Below are 13,710 nucleotides of genomic sequence, written 5' to 3' on the forward strand. Positions count from 1 at the left end.
TATGTCATTGGTACTGATATGGACCATGACCGCTGGCTGCTCATCCTCCCACCTCTGCTCTGCAGCTGCTCGGTGACATCCTTCACCCTGGCACCAGGAAGGCAACATATTACCCTGGAGTCACGTCTGCGGCCGCAGAAACGCTTGTCTGCTCCCCTAACTATCGAATCCCTTGGCATTATTGCTCTCCCACTCTTCCTCTTTCAATACAAAGCACCTTTATTACATTCAATTAAGTATTCATCTTCATGCAGCACTGTAGCTTGAATGAACACCCAGTCAAGTGGCTACACACTGTCATCCACTTATTGCCTTGCTTTTTTCGTGGGTTGCATTTCATAAAATGGCTGTCATGACTTCTGTCAGATCTGTGATCTGGAGAAAGGGTGGTGGGGCCAATACTCCTTGTGAAATTATATCACTGGAAATCAATCTGTGCAAAAGCTTTTGTGTAGTATCGTACTGGTGATCACAAATAGGCGTTTTACTTGGCATTTAACTTTTCTTTCTTTCTTCCTAAAGAACTTTCATCTGATTGATTATCACTTGGCAGCGTTTATTACTATAATGCTGGCCCGAAGACTGGTGTGGACCCTCATTTCGGAGGTGAGTTCAGCATGTGGAAGTTTTTGCCATCTAAAAATGGCCTTCTGACTACCTTTTGGCAGTGAACTGTGTGCATTACCTATCTCGGTGGAAGCTAGTACCCACCCATAGCATGTAGAATAATTGGCAATAATTGTAGTGAGTTAGTGGCGTAAATCAAAACCGATCTTCTTCCACATACTGTAGTTTGTAAACGCCTCACTATTGTTTGTGACCTGACTTTCGTGAGCGCATGTATGGGTTTTACAACCAGGTTATTTGTGATATTTCAAGTACTATCAATGGGCTGGAGTATCGTTGATTAATTTTCTATGCTTCAATGAGCCTAGTCTAATTCTAAGATTGCTAGAACAGATTCTCTGATTATTATCCTATTAACTGATATTTCAAATATGTCAGCATGGTCTTGTGTTGCAAATTACACTTCTATCCCACTGAGGCACCTATTTCTATTATATCATTTTGAAAAGTTTGACAATTGTGTGGTTCTTTGAAAATAAAAATGCCGATCATGGTTTTTGTCTTTAAAACTGCTAGAGATAAATGATTGCTGCTGTTATGATTGTGATTCTCTCCTATTGGTGGCTGATTTCTAAGAAAACAGCAGTACTTGTGTAGATGTTCCAGCAGTAGCCATCTGCAGATTTTATGCATAGAACTGATGAGACTGGTTTTCTGCTTATTTGGGGTATAATTTTCCTAAATTGCTTAATCTACACACAATTCAAATCTTGAATTTTGTCAGTTAATGTAATTCTTTCTTGCAGGCGTCTCAATCCAGTACAACCTCTGTAGTGCGGTACACTTTGTTGATTGTGGCTCGTTTGGTACTTCTCACGTTGTGTGGCTGGGTTCTGTGCTGGACACTTGTCAATCTTTTTAGGAATCATTCTGTGCTAAATCTCCTGTTCCTCGGGTACCCGTAAGTATTTTATAAATATTTTACTGCTGGCTAATGAGAGACAGTGATTTTTATGTTGTGACTTCTAAATGGCTCACGTAAATTTATAATTATAAATCTTCCAGCTGTTTTTCTAAAACAGTGTTAAAAGATACGAGAGGCTCACCTAATTGTGACCCTCTTGAAATTCTGTAGTCTTATGTTGCGGCAAATCCTCAAGATGCATTATAGTTGTCTATAATGAAAGTGGCAGGACAAGTTGTTGAGGCTGTAAAAGCATATGGGATCCTTGCTTTATTAGAGGCGTAGAGTACAAAAGCAAGGAAGTTATGCTAAATCTTTATTAATCACTGGTTAGGCCTCAGCTGGAGTATTATGCCTAGAATTGGACACAACACTTCAGGAAGGATGTCGAGGTCTTGGAGGGTGCAGAGGAGAGTTACTCGATTTGATAGATTACGGAGAATCTGTTTCCACTGGCAAGAGGATCGATAACTAGAGGACACAAATTTGATAATTAGCGAAAGAACCAAGGAGGAGATGAGATTTTGTTACGCAGCGAGGTTATGATGATCTGGGATACACTCCCTGAAGGGGTGGTGGAAGCAGATTCAATAGTAACTTTCGAACAGGAATTGGATAAATACTTGAAAAGGGAAATTTTGCAGTGCTATGGGGAAAGCTCAGGGAGTGGGACTAAATGGCTCTACCAAAGAGGCATGATGGGCTGGATAGCCTCTTCTATGCTGTATGATTCGAATCGAATTGCAGCTGTAACTTTCTGGGGAATTGTTTAAATCAATTGCTTTGTGCCGAACTTGACTGAATTCCAGCTTGCATGTAAAATACTGGTGAATTTTTGTTTTGCTTGTGACTCTTCCAAAGAAAAGCAAAGGTTAACTAGCCAAGGCCTGTCAGTGACCAAGAATGGTTTGTGCTTGTTTTTTGTTTTATAATCCTAGCTGTTCATCTGAATTATGCATTTAAAGAACACTTGGCATTGCCAGACATAAAGTTTTTAAATTTATAGATCAGCATAGAAGCACCCGAGTTGGTCCTACAGTATGGAGTTGGTCAATCTTCCTGTAAGCTTCTGATCTTGGCTGTGTTCGCCAATGGGCCCGTGTACTTCCTTGGCATAGAGAGAGAATATTTGAACAAGTGCTGCACCTTTGAATTGCTAGGAGAAGGGATCCCAGAACTGCTCCTCACTTGAACTTGCCAGCCTCAAATGAGGGTTTTTTTTTTTTGTTGCTGCCTAAAATCCATCTTCTGCCCCTCTTTGCCAGTTTTCTCTCCTGAAGATGTTGACTCCTTACTGGAGTAGAGTTCTTTGGCTCCTAGTACCTGATCAAATGATAATTATTCAAGTGTGAGTCTTGACTAAATATTTGATGACAAGGTTCAGCAAAGTGTAGGAATGCAGCACTAATTAGGGATTCGATAGTCATGGGGACAGACAAGGTTCTGCTACTGTCAATGTAAGACCTGTATGGTATGTTGCCTCCCTTGTGCCAGAGGGTGCAGAACATTCTGCAGGGGAAAGGGAAGGAGCCATGTCGGAAGCAACAACATAGGGAGGAAGAGGGTTGAGGTCCTGCAGTCAGAGTTTGAGGGGTTCAAAAGCAGAACCTCAAAGGTAGTAATCTCTGGATTACTCCCAGTGTCTCACGCTAGTGAGAGTAGAAATAGGAAGGTTAATGTGTGGCTAGAGACATGGTGCAGGAGGGAGGGCTTCAGATTCCTGGGACGTTGGGACCAGTCCTATGGCAGGAGGGACCTGTTCAAGATGAACAGGTTGCACCTGAACAGAGCTGGGACCAATAACCTTGCGGGCAGGTTAACTAGTGGGGTGGGGATGAATTTAAACTAATTTGGCAGGGGGTTGGGCACCAGAATGTAGTATTTAAAAAGTAGAAACAAGGTGCACAGAGGACTGGGAGAGACAGTTCTAGTCAGAAAGAATACAGAATTAGGTGGGATCATAGAAAATACAGAGAGGTCTAAGTTCGATTTGGAGCGCATGTATGTAAATGCACAAAGTGTGGTTAATAAGGTTGGTGAGCTGCAGGGGCAAATAGCCACGTGGGAATATGATGTAGTAGCAATAACTGAGACCTGGCTCAAAAAAAGGGGAGGATTGGATGCTTAAAATTCCTGGGTACAAGGTATTCAAGAAAGATGGGGAAGAGAAAATGGGAGGGGGAGGGGAAGAGAGAATATGGGCGGGGGGTAGCAGTTTTGAGTAAGGAAAATATTAGTGCTAGAAAAAGAGAATGTCCTTGAGGAATCAAAGACGGTATCTGTTTGATTGGAGTTGAGAAACAATATAGGAGCTATTGCGCTACTTGATTTATTTTATAGGCCACCAAATACTGGGTAGGAGATAGAGGAGCAGATTTGCAAAGAAATTACTGAGGTGCAAGAACTATAGAGTAGTGATAATGGGAGACTTTAACTACCTCAATATTGAATGGGGCAGTGATTGTGTTAAGGGCAGAGAAGGGGTGGAATTTCTGAACTGTCAGGAAAACTTTCTTGATCAGTATGTTTCCTGGCCAACGAGGAAGGAGGCATTGCTGGATCTAGTCCCGGGGAACGAGGTGCGTCAAGTGGAGAATGTCAGTCGGGGAGCATCTCTTTGGGTGGGGGGGGTGGTGGGTGGTGATCATAGTATCGTAAGGTTTAGATTAGTTATGGAGAAGGATGAGGAGCAATCTAGAATAAAAATATTTAACTGGAGGAGGGCTAGTTTCAGTGAAATGAGGGGTCTGGCTTGGGGTAAATTGGAGTCATAGACTGGCAGGCAGAATTATAATGGAGCACTGGGTGGCCTTTAAAGAGATGGTTCAGGTTACAGTAAAGGTACATTCTACAAGGGGGAAAGGGAGGGCAACAAAATCCAAAACTCCCTGGATGATGGAGTTAGAGAGTAGGATGAAGCAGTAAAAGGGGACATGTGACAGATGTCAGCTTGCTAATACAAGGGAGAATCACGCTGAATATGAAAAGTATGGAGGACAAGTGAAAAAGGAAATAAGAGGGGCAAGGAGACAGTATGAGAATAGATTGGTGGCTAACATAAAGGGGAAATCCAAAGGTCATTTTTAGGCACATTAACAGTAAAAGGGTTGTCAGAGGAGCAGTGGGGCCAATTAGGGACCAAATTGGAGATCTGTTGGTGGGGGCAGAAGATGTGACTGAGGTACTAAATGAGTATTTTGCATCGGAGTTTACCAAGTGTAGGGATCTTTCTCTTCCCCACCTGGGTTTCCGACTTGAGATTTACGATCTAAATGAGAGAAAGAAGATTCACACTGCAACCGATTGTTTGGTTCTGTTTAATACGGTAGTTCCTTTTATTAAACACACACATAGAAACATAGAAGATAGGAGCAGGAGTAGGCCATTGGGCCCTTTGAGCCTGCTCCGCCATTCGATGAGATCATGGCTGATCATCCAAATTCAGTACCCTGTCCCTGCCTTCTCCCCATATCCCTTGATCACTTTAGTCTTAAGAAATATATCCAACTCTTTCTTGAATATATTTAATGAACTGGCCTCCACCGCCCTCTGGCAGAGAATTCCACAGGTTCACCACTCTCTGGGTGAAGAAATTCCTCCTCATTTCAGTCCTAAATGGCTTACCCCTTATCCTTAGACTATGACCCCTGGTTCTGGACTCCCCGGCCATCAGAAACATCCTTCCTGCATCTAGTCTGTCCAGGCCTGACAGAATTTTATAGGTTTCGATGAGATCCCCTCTCGATCTTCTAAACTCCAGTGAGCATAAGCCCAATCGACACAATCTCTCCTCGTACATCATTCCTGCCCTCCCAGGTATCAGCCTGGTGAATCTTCGCTGCACTCCTTCCATGGCAAGAACGTCCTTCCTCAGGTAAGGCGACCAAAACTGCACACAATATTCAAGGTGCGGTCTCACCAAGGCCCTGTACAATTGTAGCAAGACATCCTTGTTCCTGTACTCGAACCCTCTTGCTACGAAGGCCAACATACCATTTGCCTTCTTAACCACCTGCGGCACCTGCATGGTTACCTTCAGCGACTGGTGCACAAGAACACCCAGGTCTCTCTGCACTTCCCCTTCTCCCAATCTATTGCCATTCAAATAATAATCTGCCTTCCTGTTTTTGCCACCAAAGTGGATAACCTCACATTTATCCACATAGTGCATTTGCCATGTTTCTGCCCAATCACCCAACCTGTCCAAATCGTACTGGAGTTTCACGACATCCTCCTCACAGCATACCTTCCCACCCAGCTTTGTGTCGTCTGCAAATTTGGAGATATTACATCCAATTCCCTCGTCCAGATCATTAATATATATTGTGAACAGCTGGGGTCCGAGGACCGATCCTTGCGGTACCCCACTAGTCACTGCCTGCCACTCGGAAAACGACCCGTTTATTCCAACTCTTTGCTTTCTGTCCGCCAACCAGTTCTCTATCCAAGTCAATACCTTGCCCCCAATCCCATGTGCCTTAATTTTGCACGCTAATCTCTTATGCGGGACCTTATCGAAAGCCTTCTGAAAGTCCAAATACACCACATCCACTGGTTCTCCCTTATCTATTTTACCAGTTACATCCTCAAAAAATTCCAGTAGATTAGTCAAGCATGATTTACCTTTTGTAAATCCATGTTGACTTTGTCCGATCCTGTCACTGCTTTCCAAGTGCTCTGCTATTACATCTTTTATAATGGACTCTAGCATTTTCCCCACTACCGATGTCAGGCTTACCAGTCCATAATTCCCCGCTTTTTCTCTACCGCCTTTTTTGAATAGTGGGGTAACATTAGCTACCCTCCAATCCATGGGCACTGTTCCAGAGTCTATCGAGTTCTGGAAGATGACCAGCAATGCATCTACTACTTCTAGGGCCATTTCCTTAAGTACCCTGGGATGTAGATTATCAGGCCCATGGGATTTATCGGCCTTCAGTCCCATCAATTTTCCTAACACCATTTCCCTACAAATACTGATTTCTTTCAGTTCCTCCCTTTCATCAGACCCTATGTTCCCCGGCATCTCTGGGAGGTTATTTGCGTCCTCCTTTGTGAAGACAGAACCAAAATATGTATTTAGTTGGTCTGCCATTTCTTTGTTCCCCATTATAAATTCCCCTGATTCTGACTGCAAGGGACCTACGCTTGACTTCACCAACCTTTTTCTCTTCACATATCTATAAAAGCTTTTACAGTCAGTTTTTATGTTCCCTGCAAGCTTACTCTCATACTCTATTTTCCCCCTCTTAATTAATCCCTTTGTCCTCCTTTGCTGAATCCTACACTGCTCCCAATCCTCAGGTTTGCTGCTTTTTCTGGCCAATTTATATGTCCTCTCCTTGGATCTTATGCTATCCCTAATTTCCCTTGTTAGCCACGGTTGAGTCACCTTTTTTGTTTTATTTTTATGCCAAACTGGGATAACAAATTCTGTAGTTCATCCATGCGGTCTTTGAATGTTTGCCATTGCCTATCCACCATCAACCCTTTGAGTGCCATTCCCCAATCAATCCTACCCAACTCGCTCCTCAGACCATCGTAGTTTCCTTTATTTAAATTGAGGACCCTAGTCTGAGTCAACTACTTCATTCTCCACCTTAATGAAGAATTCGATCATATTATGATCGCTCCGACCGAAGGGGCCTCGTACAACAAGATTGCTAATTAATCCTTTCTCGTTACATAATACCCAGTCTAAGATGGCCTGATCTCTGGTTGGTTCCTCGACATATTGGTCAAGGAAACCATCCCGTAAACACTCCAGGAATTCCTCCTCCACAGTATTGTTACTAATTTGGTTGGCCCAATCTATATGTAAAGTCACCCATAATGACTGCTGTGCCCTTATTGCACGCTTCTTTAATTTCCCTTTTAATGCCATCCCCAACCTCCGCCTTACTGTTTGGAGGTCTATATACCACCCCCACTAACGTTTTTTTCCCCTTAGTATTTCTCAATTCTACCCATACAGATTCCTCATCAGAGCTAATATCCTTCATTACAATTGTGTTAATCCCTTCTTTAACCAGTAATGCTACCCCACCTCCCTTTCCTTTTTTGCCTATCTTTCCTGAATATTGAATACCCCTGGATGTTGAGTTCCCAGTCTTGGCCATCCTTGAGCCACGTTTCTGTAATCCCAACCAAATCATATTTGTTTACCTCTATTTGTGCAGCCACTTCATCCACCTTATTACACACATACGTTCAGCAAGCGTAAATCTCTAGCAGTTTCCTTATCTCTTCCCCTTAGTGTGTGTATACTCACTATCGCCGGTCCGGTTGGTCTTAGCAAAGTGGTTGTGAATGACTGACCGTTTCCACCTCCTGCTTCTTCTGTCTGTCTAGATCAGCAAGCTGTTTAAATACAGCTGTTTGCACGCAAAAGTCAAGTCATGTCCAGAAAGTTTGTTTTGTTCTGTTCCATACGTACATTTATAAAGCCACCTGCACTTTGTCCTCAACCGTAATGACTTTACCAGTTCTTATCAGTTGCAGTCCCAGCCGTGATGACTTTACCAGTTCTCAAGTCCTTGTTTCTCACAAGCTGGTTCCTGGTTATCGCATTCCTTTGCTTGCTTAGCAGGATGATGCGGTTAGTCAGATGAACTTGTCTTTCACTCTGGTTCACAGTCAGCACTTTTCCCACCACTACTGATCTCCGTTCTTGACCAACTATCCCATCATTCCGTTGGTCTCAAGGCATAGCCTGAGCCTGTCCTTTTAACTGGGCTGTTAAGTCTCTAGTCAATTCGCTACCTCTACAGCGAGGCCAAAGTCACATTGTAGGCAATTAGGGCCCTTCACAAGGAAGAGGACTTTGCCAAACCCATGGTAAACAAAGAGATTGCTGGGATACTGGATGAGATTAAAAATCAATAGAGGAGGTACTAGACAGGCTGGCGGTACTTAAAAGTGGATAAGTCATCCAGTCCGGATGGGATGCATCCTAGGTTGCTGAGGGAAGTAAGGGTAGAACTGTGGAGGTGCTGGCCACAATCTTCCAATCCTCCTTAGATACAGGGGTGGGGACAGAGGACTGGCGGATTGCAAATGTTACACCCTTGTTCAAAAAGGGAGAAGGATAAACCTGGCAATTACAGACCAGTGTGTTTAACGTCAGTGGGGAAGCTTTTGGAGACAATAATCCGAGAGAAAATTAACAGCTGCTTGGACAAGTATGGACTAATAAAGGAGAGCCAGCATGGATTTGTTGAGGGCAAATAGTGTTTGACTAACTTGAGTTTTTTGATGAGGTAACAGAGGGTGGATGAGGGCAGCGCAGTTGATGTGTATATGGACTTTCAAAAGGCATTTGATAAAGTACCACATATTAGGCTTGTTAACAAAATTGAAGCCCATGGGATAAGAGGCAGTAGCAACATGGATGCAAAATTGGCTAAAGGAAAGAAAAAAGTTGTGGTGAATGGCTGTTTTTCGGAGTGGAGGATGGTATATAGTAGTGTTCCACAAGGTTCATATCTAGGACCAGTGTTCCCTTTTAAGCTGCGCAGCGCTCTGGAAGTCCTGCGCAGCAGGCTCACCAGCTTTTAAAGAAAAAAACCGCACATGCACAGAATTTTGAATAGGCCACGCAGCCCAAAAGAAAATTAGAGGGACCATTGACTAGGACCACTGCTGTTTTTGATGTGTATTAATGACTAGGACTTGGGGGTACAGGGCACAATTTTGAAATTTGCAGAAGAGACAAAACTTGGAAGTGGTGTAAACAGTGAGGAATATAGTAATAGACTTCAAGAGGACATAGGCAGACTGGTGGAATGGGTGGACACATGGCAGATGAAATTCAATGCAGAAAAGTGAGGTGTAATGCATTTTGGTAGGAAGAATGAGAAGAGACAGTACATGCTAAATGGTACAATTTTAAAGGGGGTGCAAGAACAGAGAACAGACCTGGGGGTGTTTGTGCACAAATCTTTGAAGGTGGCAGGGCAGGTTAACAAAGCATATGGGATTCTGGGCTTTATAAATAGAGACATAAGAGTACAAAAGCCAGGCAGTTATGCTAAACCTATAAAAAACACTAGTTCGGCCCCACCTGGAGTATTATGTCCAATTCTAGGCACCACACTTTAGGAAGGACGGGAAGGCTTTGGAGAGGGTACAGAAGAGATTTACTAGAATGGTTCCAGGGATGAGCGATTACAGTTATTTGGATAGACTGGAGAAACTGGGGTTGTTATCCTTAGAGCTGAGAAGCCTGAGGAGATTTGATAGAGGTGTTTAAAATCATGACTGGTTTAGATAGAGTAAGTAAAGAGAAACTGTTTCTAATGGCTGAAGGGTCGATAACCAGAGGGTGCAGATTTAAGGTAATTAGCAAAAGAATCAGGCGACGTGAGGAAAAACTTTTCTACACAATGAGTGGTTAGAATTTGGAGTGCACGGTCTGATAGGATGGTGGATACAGATTCAATAGTAGCCTTCAAAAGGGAACTGGATAAAATTGCAGGGATATGGGGCAAGAACAGCGAAGTGGGACTAACTGGATTGTTCTTCAAAAGAGGCAGCTTAGACTCTGGGCCGTATGGCCTCCTGTGTTGTACTATTTTGATTCTATAAGGCATCACTTCTGAGTCCAACCCTGTGACTGCACACTCACGCAGAGATTGCTGGCAGAGTCAGGAATGGAAACCTTTCCTGAGTTTTTATTCCATCTCCTTATCGAGAGGTGCTAAAGCTTATTGTATTCACCCCACTTGACATCCGCTAGCTTATATCAGAGCTGTGATCAAACCTGGAACTTTCTGGGTCTGTATGTCTCAGCTACTCACTGGTTAACCTTGCTAAATTCCAAAAATGAGTTTTTAAGCTGAGACACTAGGTTGGATTACTGAAGGTGGAACACACAAAGAGCTGTGCGATTTTAAAGTTAATTGATCAGTAGAACTGTGTACAATACAACAACAACTTGTATTTATATAACGCCTTTAAAGTAGTAAAACGTCCCAAGGCGTTGCACAGGAGTATTCAAAGACAAAAAATTTGACACCGAGCCACATAATGAGAAATTAGGGCAGGTGACCAAAAGCTTGGTCAGAGGTCAGTTTTAAGAGCATCTTAAAGGAGGAAAGAGAGGTAGCGAGGCGGAGAGGCTTAGGGAGGGAATTTCAGGGCCCAGGCAACAGAAGGCACTGCCACCAATGGTTGAGCGATTATAATCAGGGATGCTGGAGCGGGCAATGATAGATGATAAAGCAAACAAACCTTTTATTGTGCACGAAATGTAACGTACAAGTCGGCTGAAGTCACGTGAACGGCCTATTAGTTGAATGCTGTATCCTCGTTCTTTTATCTGCAAACAAATTGTTAGAAGCCTGAATCAATTCAATTCAATTCAATTTTATTTGTCATGTATGCAGCAGACGTGTGTACTGCACAATGAAATGTTGATTTTTACGAGTCCTCCCAACATTGGAATAAATATGGCATAACAATGATAAAATACTAATAGAAATACAGTAATAATAAATAAAACGACAGTAATAAATTATACGTTCATGAGTCTTATGGCCTGGGGGTAGAAGCTGTTTCGAAACCTGCTGGTACGAGACCGTATGCTTCGGTATCTCTTACCGGACGGGAGCAGGGCAAAGAGGTTGTGGCTGGGGTGGCTCATGTCTTTAATGATTCTCAGGGCCTTCCCCCAGCACCTCTCGGGGTAGATATCCTGGACAGCAGGTAGTTTAATTCCTATAGTATGTTGTGCAGCTTTCACCACCATCTGTAGAGCCTTGCGGTCTGTGGCGATGCAGTTGCCATACCAGGTAGTGATGCAGCCGGACAGGATACTCTCGATGGTGCACCGGTAGAAGTTGGTGAGAATCTGGGGGGCCATTCCAAATTTCTTCAGTCTCCTGAGGAAGAACAGGCGTTGGCATGCCGCCTTCGTTATGACGTCGATGTGATGTGACCACGTTAAGTCCTCCGTAATGAATACACCCAGGAATTTGAAGCTGCTGACCCTCTCCACCTCAGCCCCTTCGATGTAGATTGGGGTGTGTCCCTCCCCCTACCGCTTCCTGTAGTCCACGATCATCTCCTTTGTTTTGCTGATGTTGAGGGAGAGGTTGTTGTACTTGCACCATTCTGCTAGAGCTCTTGTCTCCTCCCTGTAGCCTGTCTCGTCGCCATCTGTGATCAGGCCTACAACGGTAGTGTCATCAGCAAACTTGATGATGGAGCTGGAGTTGTGCGTGGCCATGCAATCGTGAGTAAACAGGGAGTACAGAAGGGGGCTGAGCACACAACCCTGGGGAGCTCCCGTGTTCAGGATCAGAGTTGAGGTGTTGCTGCCTATTTTCACCACCTGGGGTCTGCCCGTCAGGAAGTCCAGGATCCAGTTGCATAGGGAGGTGTTAAGTCCTAGCTCACTGAGCTTGTTGACAAGCTTGGAGGGGATAATGGTATTGAATGCTGAACTATAATCAATGAACAACATTCTCACATAGGTGTTCCTCTTATCCAGGTGTGATAAGGCAGTGTGCAGTACAGTGGTGATGGCATCATCCCTGGATCTTTTTGGGCGGTAAGCAAATTAGAGTGGGTCCAGTGTGTCAGTTAGTAAGGAGTTGGTGGGTTTTGACCAGCCTCTCAAAGCACTTCATGATGACCGGAGTGCTATGGGGCGGTAGTCGTTTAAACAGATTACTTTTGGTTTTTTGGGGACTGGAATAACCGATGTCATCTTGAAGCAGGTGGGGACTACAGACTGGTACAGTGAACGGTTGAATATATCCGTAAACACGGCTGCCAGCTGGTCAGCGCATGCTCTAAGGACACGCCCAGGGATTCCATCTGGACCGGGTGCTTTGTGGGTGTTCACTCTCAAAAGTCTTGCTCACGTCAGCCACGGAGATTGAGAAGACCCGGTCGTCCTGAGCCGCGGGTGCCCTTGTAACAGGCCAGTTGTTGTTGGCCTCAAACCGGGCGTAAAAAGTGTTAAGCTCGTCTGGGAGAGAGGCATAGCTGGGTTTTTGTTTTTGTATTGCAAGAGCTTGGTTTATTTTCATGGAGGGATGGAAGAGCTAAGACATGATTGAGACGAGACACATGTTATCAAATAATGGTCGTGGAATTTGTTGTACTAAATCTAGCACATAGAATAGTGGCTTGGTTTTAAAGTGAAGAATATTCAGTGGTAAGTGCAAAGTACTTCCTTCCTAATGTATGCTGGGAATATTATTGATTGATCGTAAGCTTCCTGTTACAAGGACTGTACTTCACAAGTGTGGTGACCTAACATTTCCGGTTAAGTAGAAGCCCTCATGCTGATGCAGAAATCTTAAGAAATTTCCTGGTTAGTAAAGTTTTTCCCTATTTAAAAACATCAGCACTGAGCTGTCAATATTATAGGCTGAGTAAACAGCAGTTAACTCTGAAATGAAAAAGTAATCCGAGCCAAACCAGTTCAAATGTGTAGTTAACGCCTTGAAATTCTCGTGTTGCTGTTGCAATGCCACCAGTCATCCATGGAACAGGCTCTGAATAATGAAAGGCAATGATTGCACTATGGGCTGATTTGACAAGTTAAATCTGTTAATTTCCTCTAGATCTACCAATGTCTACTTTTAACAAGATTACAATTACATTTTTAATTTCAGTCACTGATGCTGGTTTGTTAATTTCTTTTTCAGATTTGGTGTTTATGTGCCACTGTGTTGCTTCCACCAGGAAAATCGGACTCAACCATTACCAGCGGAATGTGGCTTCCTGTTAAATGACCAGCTGGAAACAGTCATGGTCAGACCAAAGGACTTCTTCACACTCCTCCGAGAATCATTCAGAGAACAGTTTAATAATCCGACCTCCATCCCCGCTCACACTTGCCCGCTCTCCCCAGATCTTATCCGAAACGAGGTTGAATGTCTGAAGGCAGATTTTAATAAAAGGATCAAAGAAGTTCTCTTCAATTCACTGTTTAGTGCCTACTATGTAGCATTTCTGCCTCTTTGTTTTGTTAAGGTGAGTTTACACAGGTTTTTTTTCTCCAAGTGACCTTTCTACATTGTGTATATACCTACTGAAGTGGGCAGAACAGATATGTTCACATTATCTACTGTAAATCAAATTGGGGAGAAAGGCTAAAATTAAGCAAATACCCCTGTTAGGTGTTGAAAGCCTCGTCTTTATCTGTGCAGGGTTTCAGCTATGTG

General features: G+C 43.6%; 1 protein-coding gene across 3 annotated transcripts in view; it reads left to right on the plus strand.

The window, feature by feature from the left end:
• The window catches only part of tmem39a (transmembrane protein 39A), an 80,785-nt gene that overhangs the window by 50,316 nt on the left and 16,759 nt on the right, over positions 1-13,710 (plus strand). For 2 of the 3 annotated variants that reach the window (XM_086006809.1, XM_086006811.1), the window contains exons 4-7: positions 523-606; positions 1,374-1,528; positions 12,024-12,083; positions 13,192-13,519. In XM_086006809.1, the coding sequence (XP_085862935.1) occupies positions 523-606; positions 1,374-1,528; positions 12,024-12,083; positions 13,192-13,519 (627 nt within the window). The remainder of the gene's footprint in view (positions 1-522; positions 607-1,373; positions 1,529-12,023; positions 12,084-13,191; positions 13,520-13,710) is intronic. The other variant, XM_086006810.1, reaches the window with a different exon arrangement.

The sequence above is a fragment of the Somniosus microcephalus genome, chromosome 14, assembly GCF_052327205.1.
Source record: "Somniosus microcephalus isolate GS21.2 chromosome 14, FLI_Smic_1.0, whole genome shotgun sequence".
Classification (NCBI taxonomy): Eukaryota; Metazoa; Chordata; class Chondrichthyes; order Squaliformes; family Somniosidae; genus Somniosus; species Somniosus microcephalus.